This window comes from Haemorhous mexicanus, chromosome 9, assembly GCF_027477595.1.
Source record: "Haemorhous mexicanus isolate bHaeMex1 chromosome 9, bHaeMex1.pri, whole genome shotgun sequence".
NCBI lineage: Eukaryota > Metazoa > Chordata > Aves > Passeriformes > Fringillidae > Haemorhous > Haemorhous mexicanus.
The window spans coordinates 3,728,059-3,750,561 of NC_082349.1; the positions used below are offsets into that span (position 1 = coordinate 3,728,059).

General features: G+C 42.1%; 1 protein-coding gene across 17 annotated transcripts in view; it reads right to left on the bottom strand.

The window, feature by feature from the left end:
• FGGY (FGGY carbohydrate kinase domain containing) overlaps positions 1–22,503 on the bottom strand; it is a 259,625-nt gene that overhangs the window by 44,367 nt on the left and 192,755 nt on the right. For all 17 annotated transcript variants that reach the window (XR_009487461.1, XM_059853683.1, XM_059853680.1 and 14 more), the window contains 2 exons: positions 5,307–5,414; positions 1,546–1,607 (listed from right to left, as the gene is read on the bottom strand). Coding sequence is in view for 16 of the 17 variants with exons in the window: in XM_059853683.1 (XP_059709666.1) it covers positions 1,546–1,607; positions 5,307–5,414 (170 nt within the window). In the remaining variant the exon portion in view is untranslated. The remainder of the gene's footprint in view (positions 1–1,545; positions 1,608–5,306; positions 5,415–22,503) is intronic.

Consider the following 22,503-nt stretch of genomic DNA (forward strand, 5'->3'; position numbering starts at 1 on the left):
TTAATATGAGACTTGTTTAGTAAATTTATAGCAATACCAACATTTCAAAAGGAGAGTGATACCTGGAAAGCATTACAAAAATGCCATTGAGCAAATTAACTTAGTAAAATATTATTACTCTTTTTATAAAATATTACAACTCTTACTATCAGTGCTATTCTCCCACCATGTTACTAACTGCAGGAGACTCAAATCCAAAGTTATGACACCATACCCTTGGATAATATGGAGTTCTACTGCCAATATTCTGTGTTTAGTGTCCTGTTCACATCACAATCTCAGTTTGTGGTCAGTCAGTTCAGTATCAGACCCAGCAGACACAAGTAGGCTACTCCATAGGCATTTTTCCAAGACAAAAAAATGGTTTATCCTGGCATTACAGACTAAACTGTTTGTCTTATGCTTGTGCTTCAAATGGGGGCACTGGAAAAATGGCCTGGAAGCCAGAATTTTGAAAAAGACCCAGTTCAATCTTTATTCCAAACATACACAGATGCATTTATTTCCTGATTTCCTTTTCCAAAGAACAACAAAGAGAATTCTAGGAAGCATGAATCTGTTTCATATTGAATGAAGTCCAATGCATTTCTGGGAATCCTGGTCAAGTTCTTTACAAACAAGTAAGGCAGTGGGCCCTGCAAAGCAAGGAAGGGTCATCCAGAGAAACCAGGTAGAGCTTTACCTCCCCAGGGAGGGCTGCAAATATCTCTGTAACAGCACGTGCTTAATCCATCTATCAGGACTGGCCCTGCCTCTCAGACCAGAGGGAGAAACTGAAGGGAAAATGCCAAGTTTGCTGTTTTTTTTTTTTTTAATCTAAGGAGGAAAAAGACATTCAAGAGAATCACATTGTCATCCAACGTGCCCAACGGTTCAGCTAAGACCTCTCTGGGAGTGATGTGAACCATCTCAGAATGAATCCAAGCCAAAAAAGCTTGAGGAAGTCCAGGCCTGACAGAAGTATCCGAACTGTCTTCATCCACTTCTAAAGCAGAACAAGCTCAAATTTCACATCACACACAGCCTCTTGTTCAAGGAATCCTGGAGCTACCTCAAAGTCACCCCTCCATTTAAAGCTTTGTCTGAAAATTCATCCTGTGTTTCTCTTCTATTTGTGCTGCCAAGCAGGAGTTTCTCATACGGTGACTATACCTTCCTTTAGATGACTGTTTCAAAAATACTGAATAATGTATTCCTAATTAAGCTACATCCCATCCTTGGAGCTTAATTATTTCACCTACAAATTAAGACATATTGCTAGCCCAAGGCATGGAGGTCTGCTGAACAGGGCTGGTGCTACAGAATCAAGAAATACTTTGGGCTGGATAGAAAAGCAAAAAGTTAACATGTTTACTTAGACATGCCAAAGGTGTCTGAGGCGAGTTTAAACCTTACATTTATGAGCAATCACCTGCAAAGTCTTTGTAAATAGTTCCAGCCTGCTATCAGACTGTTAATTCCCTGAGTGAGAGTGAGGACACTGCTGGGAATACAGTGTGCATCAGTCTGTGAGGCAGGTATGTGATAAAGGAATAAAACACTGACCTGGCTTCAGCCCTTGCCTCCAGTTCTGGGAAGGCGACGTGGCCTCGCACCACATGATCGATCTGAAAAAGAGAAAAGCAACATTTTAAGGATGATTACATCTTGAAAATTCAATCCTGGAAAAGGGAAAGGCAGTGTCATAGCTCTAAAAAAGACAAGAGAGCTTCTAAATTACTCATGAAGTGTTAAATCCTAGTCCTAGCAAAGCCAATGGCAAAACTCCCACTGAAATTCAGGATTTGGCATATAAACAGTAAGAAAAACAACCAACCTTGCACCAAACCCAGGCCAAATGCTAAGCATGCAGCTCCTCAGTCAGGAGATTAAGGTGAAAGAATGACTTTTTTCCTGTCCAACACCCCCTGCATATCCTCTACTCTGTCCCATTCTGCATGGAGATCCTCATTGGAATTCTACCAGAAGCATCTTCTTGGCCCAAATCCCCACAACATCTTTCTCTAACACACTGTTATGATAAAACACAAGGTGTGTTGTCATCCTGATAGATGCTTCATGCATTCACTGCAGGAAACCAAATGTATACCCTGAGAAGCAATTATTGCTATAAAAGAAGATCAATATAAGCTCTATCTTATGCTGAATTTATAAATCAGCTTGTCCTTTCTCTCCAGAGTGGTTACCATTACTCACAAAACAAAGTATCAGGTAGAATAATATGGGCTTTTAAGGCAATAATTCAGCAGGTTTTGTGGCCTCTTGGTAATATCCCATCAGAGGTGACAGTAAAAGCTAAGGAGGCAAAACTACAGCTACTCAAGAGCACTGAGTATATTGAGCAGTACTTATTGACAGCAAATCACATTGGTATTTAATCTTAACAGCATGAGTCTAGTCCTGAACCACATAATGAAGCATACACATGTGAACACAGCAAAGAAAATAATGCATGTCTGTTCTCCCTCAGATCAGCATCAAAGACAGAGGTCAAATGTGTGCATGCACCAGAAACACAGCTCAGGCCTGAATTCTGCAATCCTGCAGAATCTCTTCAGAACATAGGGGCAGCTCTTAAATTCAGAAATAAATCTATAAATAAACATATATATAGGTGTCTGCTCTGAAAACACTGTTACTGAGAACTGCTACAGGAGTTACAAAGTTTGCCCTTAATTCAAGCCATGGCCACATGAGGGATGCATCTAGAAACCCTCTCCTGGTATTTTTTATTACACATTTTGCAATGATGTCATGTCATCCTTTGTCTCTGTTTTGCAATATATTTCTTCTTATAAACTTTGAAAATGTAGTGTAAAACACCACTGAATATACAAAGAAAGAATTAGCAGAATAAGGGACTTCTTAATTCTTCATTTGGACTCTATCTAAAACAGGTTTCAAAATCAAACTGATTTCTTTTGCAGCTGTATCCCAAAAAAAACCTAGAGTTTTTTAAAGAGATTAACTTCATTTTTAAGAAGTTTGATCAGACTGTTTAAATTGTATGGAAATAATTCACCTGGGGTGTTGATCAAGCAATGGAGAGAATCTCTAAACATGTTCTTTTTTTTGTTTGTTTGTTTTCAGAAAACTTGAGGTGTGAGAAAGCAGGAGCTTTGAAATGACAGAGATAATAAATGCAGTGTACCCTGCACAGTGCAGTGTCTCCTCCCATGGCTCCCTGTGTGTCTTCTGTTCACACCACCTCAAGAAAACCACAGGGGATATTCCAAGAGTGTTTTAATGAGACACTTTCCCTAATATTCCTAAAAGTACTTCAAGCTGACTTTTGCTGTGGGTCCTAACAAGACTGTTCCTTTTCCCCAGTAATTTTTTTAATGATTCAGGAACACCTTGTTCTCTGGTACAAGAAAGGAAAGGATTTTTAAAATCATCTTTTTCAAATGCCTTAACTCTCATTGTACATTTTAAGCATGGAACTACTGTGAGCCAGCCAAGAAAAACTACTGACTGCCTGTATCCTGTCTGGAACTTAGATAAGTGTATTTACCTGTTCAGAATCAAGCACACAGAAATTTCCTTCTCAAAAGTATTCTTGCAAAGCAGCACACAAGATTTGCTATTTTCATTGAAAAATGGTAGTGTTATTTATAAAACTAAATAATGTCCATATAAAATAATGTCTGGTTATAGCAGTTATTTGTAAAATGGGACACGTTTTGGTCCTAGCCCAATCTTTACCTGAAAAATTTAAAGCACACACATCTTACCTGCTGCAAAAGCAATTATTAAAAATTATTATTAATTATTAATTAAAAAGTTTTTAGCCAAAAGGCTAAGGATGGGCTGGAGGTGGGGTGGGAAGCCAGGCTGCAGGAGGAGGAATGACTGTGCCACTGCAGCTGTGACACAGAGCAATGTCAGGTTGGTGTGGCCAAGGAGAGAGCGCAGGAGGGATCCCCAGCCACAGCTCAGCCTGGGGTGTGTCTGGGCTTCCTGATCCAGGAGGATTTCTGCTTCTCATTCAGTGACTGTTCCATATGGAATGTTTAAATGCAGCAATGCCCCAGTGCATTTCCTGGCCATGTACTCCCATCTCCAGGCTTGTAAAGAGATGGGTGCTGCTGAGTCAGGAGTGATCACAGCTGCAGTTTGTGACAGACCAAACCCACCTGCACTTGGGACTTTGCAGGGACCCCCCCAGGCCTGGGGCTGTCTCCTGCAGCCTCTCCAGAGGCCCCTGCAGCTCAGCCCTGAGGGCAGCCAGGGTGTCCACAGGTTGGGCAAGGTGACACCGATGCCTCAGGGTTTGGCTTTATATTTTCAGATTCTGTGCTGCTTTAGTGTGTGGGTCTGAGCTTCACATTAGGGGATGGTGAGCTCTCTGCACAGAGCAGGGAGACAAAACAATTCCTGCTCCAGCTGGGCACCAAGGACAAATGATCCAAATCTCAGCCCAGGAGCACAAACCCCGTGGGCTGGAGAGAGAAAAACAAGCAGGGTGGGACTGCATAACCTAAAGCTGTAACTGGACAATGAACTCCAATATGCAAATGGAGCAGAACTTATAAAAATATACCTCATGACAGGCCATGCATTTTGGGACCATTTTGGTTCATCTTGGGTGCAGCCCTGGCTGGGCTCTGGTGCTGCCCAAGGTGGATTCATGGAGGAGATCCTTTGAATAAACCCCTGCTTTATTCTGGAACTCTGCCCAGCCTCTGCTCTAGGGCAGCCTGCACAAGACATCATCAAAAGGAGTCCCAGAAGCCCCAGGGTTAAGCAGTCACCAAGGACTTGCTGACACTTTTGGACTCAAGCCTAAATACTGTTGTGTACCTGCAGCCTTTCTTTAAATTTGGTATTAGTGTTTTAGTTCTGACTGCCTTCCTGTAAATAAGAAAATTCATTTCTTAGTGAACCCTGCTTTACTGGTAAATTAAATTAACCTGTTAGATTCTTTGTATTCAGGGAAACAACTGAGGTGATGGAATAATGTTACTATGTTACTATTCTGTCCATATATCTTTTATTTATGCCCATCAATGAACACAACTGATCTATATAATACAATATGCATCATTTTCTTCACCTCAAAGTCTGTGTCAGCCTCCTGCTAAAGCAAAGAATGAAGCCAATTTGCCTGTAAGATAATTACAATAATCATCACCACCACCATAAAAGGAAGACATGCCCTGTATATAATCCCTATCTCTATGCAAATTAGCATTACATAACAGACATAACACTCATCTAATTGTTAATTGCTTTCAGCAGCCTGGTACATCCCATGATCTTATGGAGGTGTTTCAGGTCTGAATTGCCAGTCTCCAAACACTCACCAGTTTTCCTGTAGCACTCTGGCCTCCCTCATTCAACCACAGTCCAGGTACCATGGCAGAGAAATAGGGTCCCCAAACACCAGGCACAAAAATGGGGGTTTCACTGACCTGGAAAAGCAACAGAAAGCTCTAGTGAATCCAAGTGCTTGTCAAAGTAGGAACTGCACAATTAAAGCTTGGCAGCTATCAGAGTCCAATACCAAGACAATTCCTGCTTCTCCACTGGAATTACCAACAGAAGTGGAGGTGTACAGGTAGAAATTTACTCAAAAAAACCGTGGGAAAATGTTTTCCCCCATTTACATAATTTTTAGATGACAATACACAGCCCACAACCCAATCACCCCCACTGAGAGAACAGCAGGACCTGGCCAAACAGAACGTAAGAAATTTCAGGAACAGGAGCTGTATTTTACAGAGAAAGGCAAACTGCCTAATTTCTCCAGAAAAGGCCTTAAATAGAGTGACTAGTGGGATACTCAATTGGCATGAGCAAACACAGGCACTGTAATCAGCCACAGGAGTTTCCAGAGCACCCATCCTGCACATTTGGAGAGCCCAGAATGAGGAGGCAATCCTGCTGGCAGAGGACAGCGGTGTCCCTTGAGAGCTGCCATCAGCTCCATGCTGGCAGTGGAAGCCCAAGCTCCAGTGCCCTCACAACAGTGCCAGGAGAGTGGGGTGCCTCAGGTGCAGGATACACACCTGGGCTGGGATCTGCTTGGCTTCAGCAGCAAACACGCTGGGGTAAACACCAGACTCTGCCCCTCACTTAGGCTTAGCTTTACACAAACCACTCCTAGCTGTGGGGGCAGATCAGGCAGGTATCCCAGCAGGGTCTCCCAGGCACAGAGCAGTGCTCCACCACTCACACACCAATATCCCCAGCACAGTGGCAGCCTGGCCCCTGCCCTCCCTGCTTTTGTGGTCAGACCACTCAGGATGTGGGAGACACTGGTTCATTTCCTTTCTCTCCTTCAGAAGATGCAAATTACCAGTTTATAAGGGTGGAGGGTATTTTCCTTCCTCTCGCAAAGTGGTTTCACTTTCAATAGACCAGACAGACTTTCGAGACTTCCCTCCTGGTTCAGCAGATCACTGTCCAGTCTAGCAAGTAAGGCCAGCACACATCAGGAACTGGGATGGTGGGACTTGGGTCCCAGGACTTGCTCCAAAGACGAAATGTGAATTCCCCACAGGCTGAACATGGAATTCTTGCAGCAGAGCCTGGAGGACACAGGCCATCCATGCCCTGCCAGGCTTCTCTTGGAAGCAGGATCCATGTTTTCTCTTCCAGGACCACATATATACACTCAAGTGAGACACAGCTGTGACTTCACTGGGAAAAGAGAACAGCAGTGCAGTCCTACACCGTCTCATGATTTATGCTACACTTCCCACTGATGATGGCAAAATCTGCAACTGCTGTTTTCTAGAAGGTGGGAACTACTAGCAGAGAAGGATTCAAGAGAATTAATTCCCTAACAAAATCAGTCTCTGTGTTTCCAATGCTGAAGAGCAAAAAGAGAGGTCTTAGTCAATGGAACAATGGGGATTTTTGTATTTGGACCTCGCTCTTCAATAGCAAAATTCTAGACCCATTGGAGGATGCTCAAGGTTTGCTGTTGAATTCAATAAAGCCTGGACTTCACATCAAAACAGTTTTGAGAATAATTAAAAATTCAAGCCTGTTCCTGTTAAACTTGATGCACATTCTCTCTATATTTAAACAGGCTGAACTTTAAAGGCAGTTTTTACTAGTCAGTAGGGAATATGCTCCAAGATGCAGTTTACTGGCATTTGTGCATCACACATGTTTAGTAAATACAGCAGCAGGGAGGTTTCTGCACAAACAATAGTCTGCTCCAGCCATAAACTTACAGTACAGCTGATTCTTGTCAGGAAGTTAAGTAGGAAAACAAAACAACAAACATTTGTTTTTCAAAATACATCACCACAGTGTCAAGAAATGCTGATTTCTCTCAGGAAGGCACCTAACAAATCTGGGAATCCTGCTTGGTTCTCCCTTATCAGCTCTGACACCCTGACTTACTTTCCCTACAGATGTATGTGTACACATGTGTCTGTGTGTCTGTGCAAGATTTTGGCTGACTAAACCCATTAAAGAGCAAGAATAGCTGCACTGAATTTACAAAGGCATTTATGACTCCAAGTGGACGAAGCTACGTCAAAAACATTGCAAAGACATTTGGTTTTGTTTTGTTTTCTCTTAAAACTACAAATTAATACAGCTTTGAGTTTTCATCACCTCGATGGGGCAAGCCTTCTTTTACGACTTCAATAACAAAACGAAGCACAACAAAAAGCAAATCCTAAAAGAAGCTGATTTTTAGACCAATTCCACTTCACTGACCTTACTGAGAACACAGCATGTGGTCAAAGTTCCCAAAGTTCTGCTCTGAGCTGGTGATGGAAGCATGGGGAGAACCCAAACATCCCAGCTCACTCCCACCCTGGACACAGCACAGTGTCCCAGGAGGTGACAAGGTACATTTAGGGCAGAAGGGGCCTGGGGTTTTGAAGGCTTATCTCAAAATATTTGTGATGCAGAGAACTTTGCAGGGTTCTGCAGTCTGCTGAAGGAAAAATCTGGTTATGGCAAAGGGATCAAGCTTAAAATCCAGCTGCTATGTCACCTGAAAAAAACAAGTAGCCAAAGGACATGAAAGGCATCAAGATGCTTTATGAAATCAGAGGAAAGTCTCAACATCCAGAAGGACAATAGAGTTTATAAAATAAAATACAAACCCCACACCTTTTTCCTGTCATTAGTCTACCATTTACCAAATTCTCCTGTAAAAATGTTTAGAGTCATTAAAAGACCAAATTCTCCCTGCAGCCAGTACTTCTGGCTTTGTGTTTTGGACACTCACAGGAATTTAGGACAGGATATTTCCATGCTGGCTCTTCTCACATTACACTAAGACCTTCCTATCCTCTTACTAGCAAAGTACCATTTGTACACATTCCAGCAAACTTTCAACACATGAACAGAGCAAACGAGGGCGTCGGGAATTGCCACACCGATGAATAAAGCCAGCAGGGCACTTGGTTATCAGTTTTGTTGCTGTGGGAACTTTTAACTGGAATAAAGAACACTGGCTTGTCATGCTGGGCTTTACTGATGATAGGGCATAATCAGATTTCCCATTTCCCCCTTTCACTTAAGGAATTTAACTCACATTTTGCAGACTCCGGGCTTTGATACACATGGAAAGGAAGAAAATTTGGAATAACAAACTCCCCAAAACAGACACACAATCTTTGAGAAGCAACAGGATGAGCATCCTCCTGTAGCTATATGCATCAGAAACAGCAAATGGTTTCCATTTCCCCTCCTTGAAATATTTGGACGGTGATTAAATCTTTCAAGCCACGCAGCAGCTGGCATTTGTATTTTCATAATAAAAGGTCCTAATTCTGTTTGAGCATACATCCCACTCAATCCCACTAAAACACATGACTAGACAGAGGCATAAGGTTGGAGAAATAGTGCAAAGTTTGCTGCAGAACCCAGAAGAAAAGAAAGGCACAATTTGCCAGATTCAGGGCTATTTTGGTTACAATAACACCATGTCTCTTTTACAGCTCTCAATTGCCTTCAGACATTCTTATGGTGATATAGGAGGATCAATGTCATTATTTTTTTTTCCTTTAATGAGCTTAAGAAAATCCTTAATCTTTTTAGTAGAAAAACAACATGTGTTTCAGATTTATGGGCAATTGATTTTTATTTTTAAAGCAAATAAGAGATGTCATCCTTCTCTGGAAGTTAAAATACAAATTCAAAGGGAGCCCAAGATTTTCTGCCTTCCATTGAACTGAAATTCCTCCTGTGACACACTCCCGCTGTGAGACATAGTAACAGTTATTATCTTTTATATAGAGTGAAACTGAAACACAGGATATCCTCTGCTAGAGGTGAGAGTGATCTCTGCACAATTAATGCAGCAGGAATTTGAAGACAGAAGATGAGAGGAATCTGAACCTGTTCAGACTTTGAGTCATAAGCTGCATCTATAAATATTTCAGCTGAACGTGTTCACACAGGGACTGCTGCCCTCATGGGTGATGATGCCAGCTCAGACAAGGATTACATCCAGACAGGCAATTCCACCTCACACTTACTCTGTCTGGGGATGGGGACAATCCCTTTGTGCAAGGAAATGTCACCTTTCCCTGCCTCCCCACCACCCACATTCCTGCTTGCTCAGCCCCATCGTTTTGGATGAAATGAGCACTAAGCAGTTCCAAGATTTCTGCTCATTTGACAGGAAAAAAAAAAAAAAAAAAAAAGAGTTCCACAGAGTTCCACACCTTCTGAAAGGGGGAAGAAGGAAAATAAAGTTCTCTCTGGGCGGGTTTAACCTCGGTGTGTGCTTTATAAAAGATCATACTAATATGTAAGATATGTAAACATTATAGAGCAATCAGAAACAAATGAAAGGATGAATTCAGTTTAACAATATTCAGCTGTGGTGCAACTGCCAGAAGGCACTTTTTGTTATGAACAGATCATTTGGATGAGTTACAGGCCAGACTTGAACCCTGGCGTGCGCTGGGAAAATCAGTGTCAAACTACCTAAGATCAGAAGGTATCAGCAGCACATCTGGCAGCCCACAGAAATGAAAAATGTTTTTAAAATACAAAAGGCTATATAGAACTAAGGTAAATTAAGAAAGGACCTACTTAAATGGCATTAATATGAGATCTGTAATGTATTTAATTTAGATTAGTCCTTCCCACTCACCTCTCCCTTTAAAAAAAAGGCAGGCAAAAAAATCCATTCCTGTTATGAAAGTCTACCTGGAAAGAAAAGCAGAAGAGGCTAATTCATAGCTCATGTGAGTGAATCAGAGGAGTCTTTGACCGAAGTTCAGCTCTCAGGACTGTCTGAGAGCTGAACTTCAGCTTCAAGGACAGGACAGAAGAGAGACCTTCACAGACAAGCCATCAAATGAGCAAGTGGCACTGTGAGATTTGTTTTACTTAGTTCTGTTTTCCTGGACCAGCCATGATGATCAGGCACATGCTTGTGTATCCTCCTCAGCTTTATGTAAATGTTAGGGCAATCAGAGACAAGATAAAATAAAACACACCACGCTGGAGAGAGCAGTTTTGTGAAGTATGAATTTCAGCAATTTTCTTCCCTAGTTGACACCATCTGTTCCTGGTGTAGGCTCACACAAACTACTTCAATATAACTGACAGAGAATTTGGAGAATTTGGCTATTACCTGAAAAGTAAATCTTTATATTAACAAGGTATATTGCTATATCCATCGTCTGCCATTTTAATTTCTGCTTTTTAATACTGAGCTTCTGATATGTGGCAGCATTCTGCTATTGCTATCAGCATCTGTATTTACTTCCAATCTGCCATAGAGAGAGGAAATAATTTCTGTGGGACTATTCTTGACTTACACTCACTTCCATGAAAACAAGTTTAATCCTTTATTCTGCTTTCAGAGTTCAGTCACATTAGAGTCAAAACTTTTTAAGGTAATTATCTGCTAAGGAGAAGCTAGGTCAGAAAATTTGTTTGAAAATCACCTCACTTATCAGCTTCTATAGCCAGAAATTCAGAATAACAGCTGCTTTTGTTAGGCTAAGACAGGTATGAAGAAAAGATCTAAGATATTAATGGAGAGAGCAGAGAAAGAAACAAGGAAAAGCACCATATCAGTCACCAACTAATAAATGCTCTTTACAGTTCTGGACTTTGATCACTGACAAGTCAAATACTTTCATGAACTTTTTTGCTGACTTTTAACTTCCAAAGTTTCTGACTGACTGTCGATTGAGAATACTGACAGTCATTCAATTCAGAGGCTTTGCATGGATGCATAAAATCCTGCATTAAGAAAACTGTATCATTTTGCTTCTGCTGACAGATGGGTCTTATAGAGCTACTCGACCCCAACTCTCTGACAAAGAATGAAAGAGATTCTAAAAAAAAAAGGAAAGAACTCAAAGGGAAACCAAAGAATGTTTCATTTTTAGGTTTCTGGTTCAAACTTAGGTCACAGAAATAGCTACTGAATGTGTGATTTAATAACAGCACTTGCTGGTGGCATATAGATATATAAATACACATATATAAACTGGGCAGAGCTGGGGCATGAAATTGTGTTTTCAGTGAACTGATGCTGACTCTAAAATTGCCATCCTGGCACTATTTCTCAAGCTTTAAATGGGTTTAAAACTAAGCTTCCCCATAGCTGTGGTGGCTATTTGCTAAGTTAAATGCATGGTGCACCAAGTCAACTTCTTAAAATATGTCTATTAGTAGCAGTAATTACTTACTAAACACAAAACAATATTCTAGCTTCAGCCTGATGTAAGATATATTTAAGAAAATAAGGTTTTGAAACACAAGAAATGTACTTCAGGACACAAAGGAAATTAAAATTTATTAATATTCCAATTCCTACAGGTCATACACTGCCAGCAATTTATTTGCTTATATTTTAAGCTCAGGTCTCCTGGCCATCATGGGTTTGCTATGCAGCTGCATAGCTCGTGGTGGGCAAGTCACCAGCTCTGCCCCACGTGACAGGCTGGCATCCCCTGAGCCATCCTCGGTGACAGATTTACTCTGCCATGATATTAAGACAAGACCACAAAAATTCTTGCACAGAGCTCACTTTATCCCACTGGAAGGATGGAAGTCACACAAGTGACAACAACAACAGAGGGAGGACGAGGACTTTGGGGCTCTGCCTGAGCTCACCCACCCCCAGATGGTTTTGGTAACCTGTTTACAGGCAGCTGAAGCATTCTGGCTTAGGGGATACAAAACACTTCCATAAATGCCTCACTGAACATGCACCTCATCACTTATTGCCAAGGCTATGCCACAGAGACCTGGAAAATTCAATCCCTGAATTAATTACCTCCCAGACAAAACTCCCAGTACAATCTAAAACTAGGAGACACAAATGGATTCTTGGGGACTACTCTTACTCCAAGTAGTAACCTGTGAATGACACACATGCAGAACTATTTCTAATTTTCTAAATTCTCCATAAAACATTAACTGGTCTACAAACTAGAGGCCAAACCAGGTATGTGATTAATGTGCAATAAAGAAACCACATTCCAAGGGCAACTTGATTGCTTCATCTCTGAAAATATTTCAGGTGAGTTATACTGGGACTATATACTGCACAACCCAGCTCTATATCTAACAAGAATCAATTTGAGTAAAACTTCACAGAGTTTATTAAACATTTGCACAGAGTCTTTTTTAAAGGCTAAATAAGGAAAGGTATTTGAAAAAAAATAAAACTTATGATTTTTAATAAAAGAATAGATTAACTCATGATAATACTAGTTACTCAATTTTTACTGAATATATACTTATTGATATAAAGAGGAATTAATCTAGACCAGCAAAAGTAGTTTATATTTACTGGTATTAAGAGAAATTCATCTAGAGAAAGAAAAGACAAGGAAGATACTAGCTCTTAAAAGAGTTAGAACTCATCAATTAAAATGTTGTTTAAAACCCACAACAACAAAAATATATTTACAAAAAAAGCCCTGTTTTACTCCACTGTATTTTAGAAATGCAACGGATCAGGCAGGGAATAAAGACGTCAGAGACTGCACTTGTATGAGCAGCTTTTCTGGATATCTGCCATCAAAACCAGTTTGAAGCTGCATTTCTGAGAAAAGCTTCTGACAGTGGATGCTCTGGGGCTGAATTAACTCACTGCTGTGACCCCCTGCACCTCCTGAGGCCCCATTTTCAGGCAGCAGCCAGGTCCAGCTTTTCATCTGAGCTGGCTGTGGGTATTTTTTCCAATAGGCTGCATCAATTTTCAGCCCAAGGTATGTTTGGTATTAGAATGTCTTAGGGTACAGCCACATGAATAAATTATTATGGGCAAAACTTGGAGGTCAGTTGCCCAGCAAAACCACCTCTACTCATCATCCCTCTGTGGTGTATGGTGTGACAGATCCCAGGGACCTGGCACACTGCACAGGAAACCAGGGCCAGGAGTGCTGCTGGGAGTTGCTGACATGGTGCAAATACACACTATAGATTACTCAGTTCATTTCTTCATCTGCCCCTACTCTTATTTCATGATTGCACAAAAGGATTTTTAAAATCTTAATTTTGCCTTTTTTTTTTTTTTTTTTAATACCAGTCTTATGAAAGAAGCTGGCAATGATATCACCTTTAAACATTAAACAGCCAAGCTGGACAACTGATATTTGTTTTAAGTAGAACAATACTTTTCACATTATAAAATCCTGCCATTTTCCCCAGGGGAAAACAGAGAGCAAGACCAGTACCTACCTCCCCTACTGTAAACTTTTGACTTTCTCTTTCTGCACTCAAATCTCTAAATTCAAAAGCAGAATTAAAAAAACAGGAAAAAAAAGGAGAAAATTATACTGGAAGTAAAAAATGCTCTTCATTTTGTTTGCCTTACTATTATCTAAGTAAAAATGGAGAGATGTTAATAAAAGAGAAGCTGAGAGGGCCATGTCTGAATGTGTTCCTCAAGAACTGTTCCAGTTCTTTCCTGAATTTTACCTGCTGTTTGCAGAAGACGGGAGCTGTAATGGGAAGTTGGCCACTTAAAGCACAAGCTAGAAGAGGAGCATAGCTTAATTACAGCTCTATCAGGAGCACTAATTAACCACCCCACCAGACCACCTGTAATTGTTTTGAGAGAAACAATTAGAGAATGGAAATATAAAAATCAATGCTGTGGAATAGACACAAAGTTCTCAACCTTCTATGAGATCTTCTGCCAGCAATCTCCTGACCATGACTTTCCCCAGGCACTGAGAGCAGCAGACTCTCAGCTTTTACCCAGAAAGCATCAAAAATCTCTGAGCCCTATATGTGAATCAGGGTCAGGAGCTCCACAGGTGATGGAAGGGAGCAGCAGCTTGGGGTTAGGGAGCTCTGCCATCCTGGGAACCTGGATCCTGAGACTTCTGTCAGAAAGAGGCAAGTCCTGGATCAGTCTGGGATCCAACAAATGATTGTCTAAAGTTGTCATACCCTAAAAGGGCTCAGAGGCCCCAGTGTGCATGTTTTCTTTTAGAGTAATGATGCTGTTTGCTGTGTAGAATGAAGGGTTTCACCAGGCATTGTCAGATGGTTGAGAGACTGGATTCAAGAACAGGGAACCACTCCCAGAGAGGAACTGGAGCAGGGGGATCAAACAAGTTCTGCATAAGCACAAGGAGAGCCCAGGAGGGTCTAGGGAGCAGTGCCAGATTATCAGGTCACTCAGAGTCACTGATGAGAGGGGTCTCCAGGAGAACAGACAAGTCTAAGTACAGCATCTGCCTCTGGAACTGTCCCTGGGTTTGCTGGAGAAAAAAACCAGTCCTGGTCTTCTGCACAGAAAGTCTGCACCCCTGTGAAGTTTGTGCTCCTTGTGTGTGAGCTTAAACTCCTGTTTATTCCAGGAAGCAAACCTGGAATTAAGCCTGGGACAACTTGAAAGTTTCAGCTCTGGAACAAGTTAAATGGGATTGAATGCAGGGGTAATCATTCCAGACTCAGTCAACATCCACCATTTCCTTCTGCCTAAATCAGAGATGCAAGAACTTCAAAAGTCTTGTCAGGGACCTTGACTGAATGCTCAGCTTTGCAGCAAACCCTTTAAATTAGATGAATTTTGACTGTTCCAAGCTTAAATGTTCACATCCACTTACTTCTGCTTTTTATCAGTATCCATTAACACTAAGCTTATTTATGTTTCAGCTTGGGAAAGTACACGATGGACACACAGTAGCCTATGATCCTTTTCTTTGTATTCCCAAAGGTCAAGGTTTCCTTCAGAAATTGGTAAAAAAAGACCTTCAATCTGCTAAACTGTTTTCAAAATCTAAAACAGAAAAAAAAAAGCCCCCATTTGTGATGGATTCAGATGCTTTTTGCTAAGCACTTAAGCACTAACAGTTCTGCATTGATTTATTTTATTGTTTTATTTAGTGAAATGTCTGGATACAGATATACACATTAACCTTTTTTTTTTTTTGCTCATATTTACTGTGTCGCCTTCCTTGAAATGGGAACTGTAAGTGCTTTGATAAATGGCCTGAAAGGTTGTCTGGTTACCCCATGGCTTCTGCTTGTGTCCTTGCTGAAATGCTGTTCTGGACCCTTCTGCAGCAGTGCTGCTCCATGACTCACTGCAGTTACTTCTTTGCCTCTCAAAACAATAGTTCACTGGGGATCCAAGGCCCCAAATGAGCTACAACCATTTATTCCAGCCATTTATTTTTACTTCTCCTCCAGTGATAGATATTCACTGTCACAAAATGCCAGTTTGTGGGAAGATTATAAATCTTCCAGCACAGCCATTTTAACTTTCCACTTGATAACACTACAGTTTGCTGCTATGGAAAGTTAAATCCCTTAAAGCTCATCACAGTATGAACTAACTCTTCTTGTGTTTAAAACAATAAAATCAAACCCCAAAAGCCATATAGTCCCTTCTAACCAATTGTCAACAGTTGGCAGTAACAGGTGTCTTAGGGAAGATCATAGAAATACAGCAAATATACAATAATTTACACAAAAATATCCTCCCAGCCTCCAGTGAGATGAAGCTCCAGCAAATTTCTCTTCTTACCTTCAACCAACACAAGAAACCAAGTCTTAGAAGTGACTGATACTGCAAACAACCCCCAGTTTTCATGAAGAAAAACTCCATTTGTGCAGTAGAAAATAAATTTACTACAATGACAAGTTACAGACCAGTGCAAGTCTTACAAGAACATCGGAGTTCTTTAAGTCTCAGAATTATTCCTTTAGTTCATAGCCCTTCAATCTCCAATCTGGTTTCTAAACAAATATGTCTCACATATTACTTGCAGCAGAATCATATTTTAGGAGACTACTGAGACCTCATCCCAAACTGAAAGGTTGGGAATTGTACACATGGAACAGCTATGCCACAAGTAGCAAAACAAACTCTACCCCTACGTGACACTTGAGAAAAGCCCTCCAGGACCCCCAGCTAAGCTCTGATGATTCCCAGGCAGATCCAGTCCTTGTCACTGTGGCTGGATGCCCTTCCCACACACCTCAAGGGCTTTTTTATTTATTTTTTGCATAATATACTTCATTTTAGAGAGTTTCCTTTCCCCCCATTATCTAAGTGTTCCTTCTACCTCAGTGAAGGCCACTGCCAACAACAGTATCAAGGCTGCAGTTCAATAAATCCTCTGCAGTACCCCTGGAGCTGGAAGCAGATTCACATTATATGGGATATGCATTCACACACTATTTAAAACATATTTTTAAACATTTGAATAACTAAATGGGTAAATCCTGAGGATCTTACCCAGTGTTTATTCAGCCCTTACTTACTGAGACAAACTCCCAGGGACAGAGTAAACAGTGAGAGAGGACCTCAGGCCTTCACCCACAGCTATAAACAATGAACTCAGCATAAACTGTGATTCCCAGCTGACACTGGGAGAAAAGCAGCAGCTAATGCTTCTCCCCACTTTGTTCCCAGAGGGATTACATGACAAGAGATTTACTTTCTCCCTAAAAGAGCTTGCCCCATCCAAGATATTGCCCCATTCACATCTGGAACAGCAACGAGGAATTTATATGAAGAACTTACTGATAAATGAGATGATGAAGAGAATTGGAAATGGAGGGGAAAAGCCAGAATAAGAGACCTAATGTCCAAAGACTGATGGAATTTGCCTTACTGGGGGAACTGTTGCTGTTAAGAAGAATAAACAGCACTGCATCTATAGCCCCTTGGCTGTGGAGCCCTTGATACTCAGCACTCCATATCACACCTTGCACTGCAGAGATCTTGGTCTGCACAGCTTCACAGAGCAAGCAGGCTGTTCAGTAAGTTCATGCCTACTCACAAAAACAAGAGAGACAAGGGATCTGGAAAAGTCATTCATTATACTTTTGTATGCTTGTGATCTGAGAAATATCCCCTATGCAGCTCTCCTGGGAGCAGAGCACTCCAGGAAGACACTTGGGGCTGCTGAAGACTTTGGGCTTCAGGCCAATCCATCCTCCTGGGTCTAGAGAGGAATGATCAGATTTGGTTACCCCGCAGCCTTGATGGGAGTGTTGCACCTGTCAGATCTGATTGCATCACTTTGAAGAATATAGGAAAAGAAAACCAAAATTCTTCTGTTACAATGAAAGGCTGCTGCTGCTGATGGACACAAATTAGAATATTGCTATTTAAATAACAAATCAAAGTAAGTTGCTTTGTCCTGTCCCCCACGATGGAGTGATGCTGTCACGTGAACATCAGCGAAGGAAGACAAACATTTAACTTTCCCAGAATCACAGGGTACAGAATACAACCTTCTTCCTACAACAGAAGAAGCAAAATCCCCCATATCCTATTAAAATATACAGCTGTTACAGTTAAGAAATGAAGGTCCAAGGTGGATTGAGGGCTTGATCTAATAACAGGTAACCTTCAATCCCACACTGCTTTAAGCAGAGGGACCCAAACAAAGGGAACCCAATATTTCCAGCACCAGACCAGCTAAATCTTTGTAGTGTCAACATAGGAATGGAAGAAGCTCAGTCTCTCTTGCTCACTCTTCCTAAGGTAAAACATGGGGAAAGGAGTGAAGAACAGAGAGGAGTCCTATCAGCAGTCAGACCTGGAAAGCCCAACACACAGACACTGCAGAAAGAATCATGGAATCGTAGAATGGTTTGAGTTGGAAAGGATGTTAAAGCCCACCCAGTCCCACCCCTGCCTTGGGCAGGGACATATTCCATTATCCCAGCCTTGTCCAACCTGGCCTTGGGCACTTCCAGGGATGGGACAGCCACAGCTACTCTGGGCAAGTACTCTGAAGCTCAGTACCCCAAATCCAACACCCTGATCCTCTGTCAGACAGGGCAGCTTGCAGTGAAGCACAACATGGAAAGCACTGCATGTGCTGGAATCTTCAAAGATTCCACTGATGCCAGTGAGTTGCCTCTTGAGCCTTCATGGTTCTCCAAGCAGAGCATTTTTCAAAGCCTTCTCTCTGTCCACATCTATTATTTGAGTCTTTGAACTCAACTGATCTGTTGACAAAAGGCAAGGAGAGTTGAATGTACAGTTTTGTGGGAATATTGCTGAGCATTATCTACTTTATGTACAATAGAGATTAAATTGCTTTCAGATACGTTCCCCTGCACAGGTTGATTACCAGCAAGGCACTGGGGTGCAAAACTTTGATGTCTCTGGACTGGCATAGGCTAAATAGGAACGTCCCATTCTCCCCATCACCAAGGCATACCTGAGCTTTGAATTATGCCAGGCCAGGAACAAAGGAATCTTGCTCATAACAAAAACTTTTAATAACTTGCTGAGAAAGCCTCCCTTTCATCTCTGCCAAGCTTTAGGAAAGGCTGGGAGGCAAGCAGAAATAAACACTGTACAGACTCACCACTGCTGGCTCTAAAGTAAACTCTCCAACTTCCTATTTACATTTCAAGATCTTAAGCTTTGTGGTTTACTAGTTCTGCAAGTAAGTGCTTTGGGTTTTGGAGGCTGCCTGCACATGATCTCCCACCACTACTGAAGTCTTCCTAGCTTTTATTAATATAATAGGGAGGTCAGAAAAGCAACAATCTTTTATATGCCCTGCTAGCAGAAATATTTTACTTCTTGCTTTTTAAAAACAAAACAAAGCAAGCAAAGCATACAACAGCAAATTAATGCCAGCAAAGGGGATATTACAGTTGTGTTTGTTTCTTTTTGAAACTGAGGATGCTGGAACATGGAACAAGAGAGTTTCATTAAAAAGGGTGTGGAGGAGTTCTTTGAGGGACAAGTAAAAAAAGGTGGCAATTTTATGGATTTATAACCCTTTTAAGGCCATTGGCTGAAAAGGCACCTAAAGAGGCTCTGTGACCTTTTCTACATGAGCCTAAATCTGTGTACACCAAGGACGGGTGACCTGCAATAGCAGTCGTGAAGTAAACGTGGTTTTCATTTCATGCAGCCTTCCCTAAATGTAAAACATCTTCATTAGCTGGGAAGTCAGCACTGTGACTGCTGCCAAATGCAATATAGAAGGCAGCAGAACTGTGCCGAATGAGGACAGAAGGAGGGAGAGGCTCCTGTGACACTCAGCTCTTTCTCCCACCCCAAAGATTCTGTGGCTCACATGCACAACAGGCTTTATAGGGAAGAGGAATATTTAAAAAGCAATACGGCAGGTGCTTATCAATTCCATAAAGCCCACACAGATCATCTCCCAAACTTGCCCAGGCTGCCCCAACCTCACCAGGTTTGCTTTTGGTTTTATTTTTTCCCTCCTGCATTCCTGCACATTCTCCCGTTCGCCTGACCCTCCCAAAGGCAGCGCCTTTCCCCTGGTCAGCAGAAGGACAAATCGCTGTCGCTGCTGCCGGCTGGGTGGCAGCCAGCTGGCAGGGCTGTGCTGCCCTGGGCTGTGCCCTGTCCCCCCGGAGAGCGCACGTTCCGAGGCGGGGATGCCGGAGCGGCGCACGGAGGGAGCGAGCGGGGCTCCAGCGCAGCTCGGCGGGCACGGCCCCGCTGGATCGCACCGAGCTGCCAAAGCAGCGCCGGCCGGCTCAGCCCTGCGAGCCCTGCCCTCATCGCACTGCTCGGGGCACTGAGGAGCCCCTGCGCAGCGATTGCTCCGAAGGCTGCTGCTTTAACAACGTGGCATGTTCTGAAGAGGAGACTCTGGTATCAGAGCCAAAATACACGGAATCCACTTGCTGGTCTGGCTCCCACTGAGATTAGAGATCAGGCTCCGAGAACACTTCGAGCCAGCATGTCTCTGCTGTCTCCTCTCCAGGATGTACTGCAAAGGACACGTACTGTGCATGCTCTGGGGGTGGAAACGTGCTTAACACTCTATTTGTGCGAACAAAGCTGGCAGCTCGGGCGGATATTGTGGAGCAAAGAAGCTCTATTGTGTTTGCCAGTCATCACGAGAATGAAATGAACAAATTTAGAATAAGCAAATTGGGCTGGAGTTCCTTTAGCAGAAAACACTCAAAGGCTAGTCAGGCTTAGTGAGAGAGAGAATATGGGATATTCCTCCTGAAATAATCCATAGTAAACATTGGGACAGCAAAATGATCTGCTCATTTTATGTTCATGTAGTTACTCTGTGTTTTAGACCATGTATTAGATCTGAAAAAGTAGAAGATAAATTACTTGCGCCTCTCCAATTGAAAAAAATTACTAAATTATGCAGTTCAAACCACGTGAACATTATCACCCAGGGAAAAAAAGAATTGTGCACCAAGCCAGTTGAGTCTGTTCCCAATGCCAAGAGAAGTAACAGAAATAACAAAAGTACAGAAGTACTTTTACCAAGACACAGAAGTAACAAAAACAGACGCAAAAGAAGAGGTTGCATCTAAACTTGAAGAGATTCCATGACAATCCCCTAAAAGACGTGTTGAGTACAGAGAACTGATAAAGAAGGAATGACTGAAGAAGAGCACAGACCATATCACTAAATCAAGACAGAAAAAAAAAAAAATCAGAGACTCTGGAGATAGTGGAACACAAACCTTGTACATTTGGGACTCAAAATACCAGCAAATTCACACTCCCCCATTAATAAGCTAAAATTAGGCCAGACCATGTTCCCATTGAAAGCTCCTCTGCCTACTTTCTTCAGCTGGGAATCACAAAAGGTGCTGGAGCAAGAACAACAAATATTTTCATGATAGTGCAACTTTACCCTGCAAAAGCACACTTTTTTCCAGGACTGGCATGGGGAATAAAGAAATGTGTGGCTGAAAACCTCCTAATCACATAAAGGTTTCAGAAAAAAAAAAGGATTTTAAAAACCTTCAAAATACCCCATAAAACCCTAAGACACTGGTAGGAAGACAGGCTTTTAGGGAAACCAGCTACCTTATTCCCATAAGTCAGGGTATGTCTGTTAGACCCACGCAAACTACAAGTTAGGAATAACAGGCAAGCTCCTGTTTCAGTGCCTCAAACCTGCTGTGATTTTGCTGGGAAAAACTACTCACACATTTGGTGTAGTCACCATGGCTACACAGGGAAAGGCTCCTAAAAGTTCCAAAGCCAAGTGTGGGTGCTGGAGCCCAGAGCCCCTGCCTGCAAAGCACCATGGCAGTGGCAGCCCACCCAGGAAAGTCAGGGATACCCCTGGGCACAGAGACCAAACCTGCAGAGATGAATCCCAGCCCCAAAACAAGGGACAATCCTTCACAAGTGAAAGAGCAGCTTATTTGCCATTCCAAATGCAAATTCTACCCAGGTCTCTTGCTAGGGCAAAGGAGGCAGCAGAGAATCATGTAAAATGCATAACTGTCCAAAAATATTCAGAAAACCATCTTTTCTTTTCTTTTTCCTCATGGATAATGGATGAGCCCTGAGGTGGCAGTGACTTTCACCAACCAAGAGCTCAGACCTGGGCTGGGGTCAATAACCTAATTACAACAAGCATTTTGCTGCTTTCATGAGCTATTCAACAGAAACACAAAATTCTTTGTGTGCCTCTGTTTACCCCAAACTGTCAGTGGTTAATTCCAAAAGCATATCCTCACTTAAAAATGGTAGTTCCACCACAAATTAAGCTATTATAGCCATGAGTAAAATTAGGTTCCACATTTGTACTTTCTAAAATATCAAAGGCATGATTAGCAAAGTCTTTTGTTTAGGATCTCTAGAGTCCTGGAGGTAATGAAAACTGGGTCGAGGAGCAGTTTCTCTGAAAGTTTAAAGTAAATGCTGCGTTCAAGTCCTGTGACTCATGGAGTACTTGGTCTGGAGAACAGAACTACTGTACCAACACACAGATACTAAGAGCAGTCCCCCTGCCCTGAGCAGAGGAGGAGGAAGGGGTAGAAAAGAAAGGCATTGCAGATGATTTTGAACAGTTTCCTGTTACGGCCCCTTGAAAGAAACCCAGCCGTACTTTCCCCCTGCTTTCTGTTTGCTGAATTTCTCCTGACAGTTGGCTCCTTCGTTTGCCAGAACCACAACAAAGGACGGCCTTGAGTTTCCACACAGGCCATTTTCTCCCTCTCTCGTCTCTGATCATCTCACAAAGGTATTATTGTTGCTGGCTCACTGGGGCTCAGTGCACCTGAGGCACATCAAAGGCACTTTTTAATGCCCGCCTGACCACACAGGTCTCTCTCCCACTGCATTAAATTAAACTCGATGATTAATCTCTGTAGCCC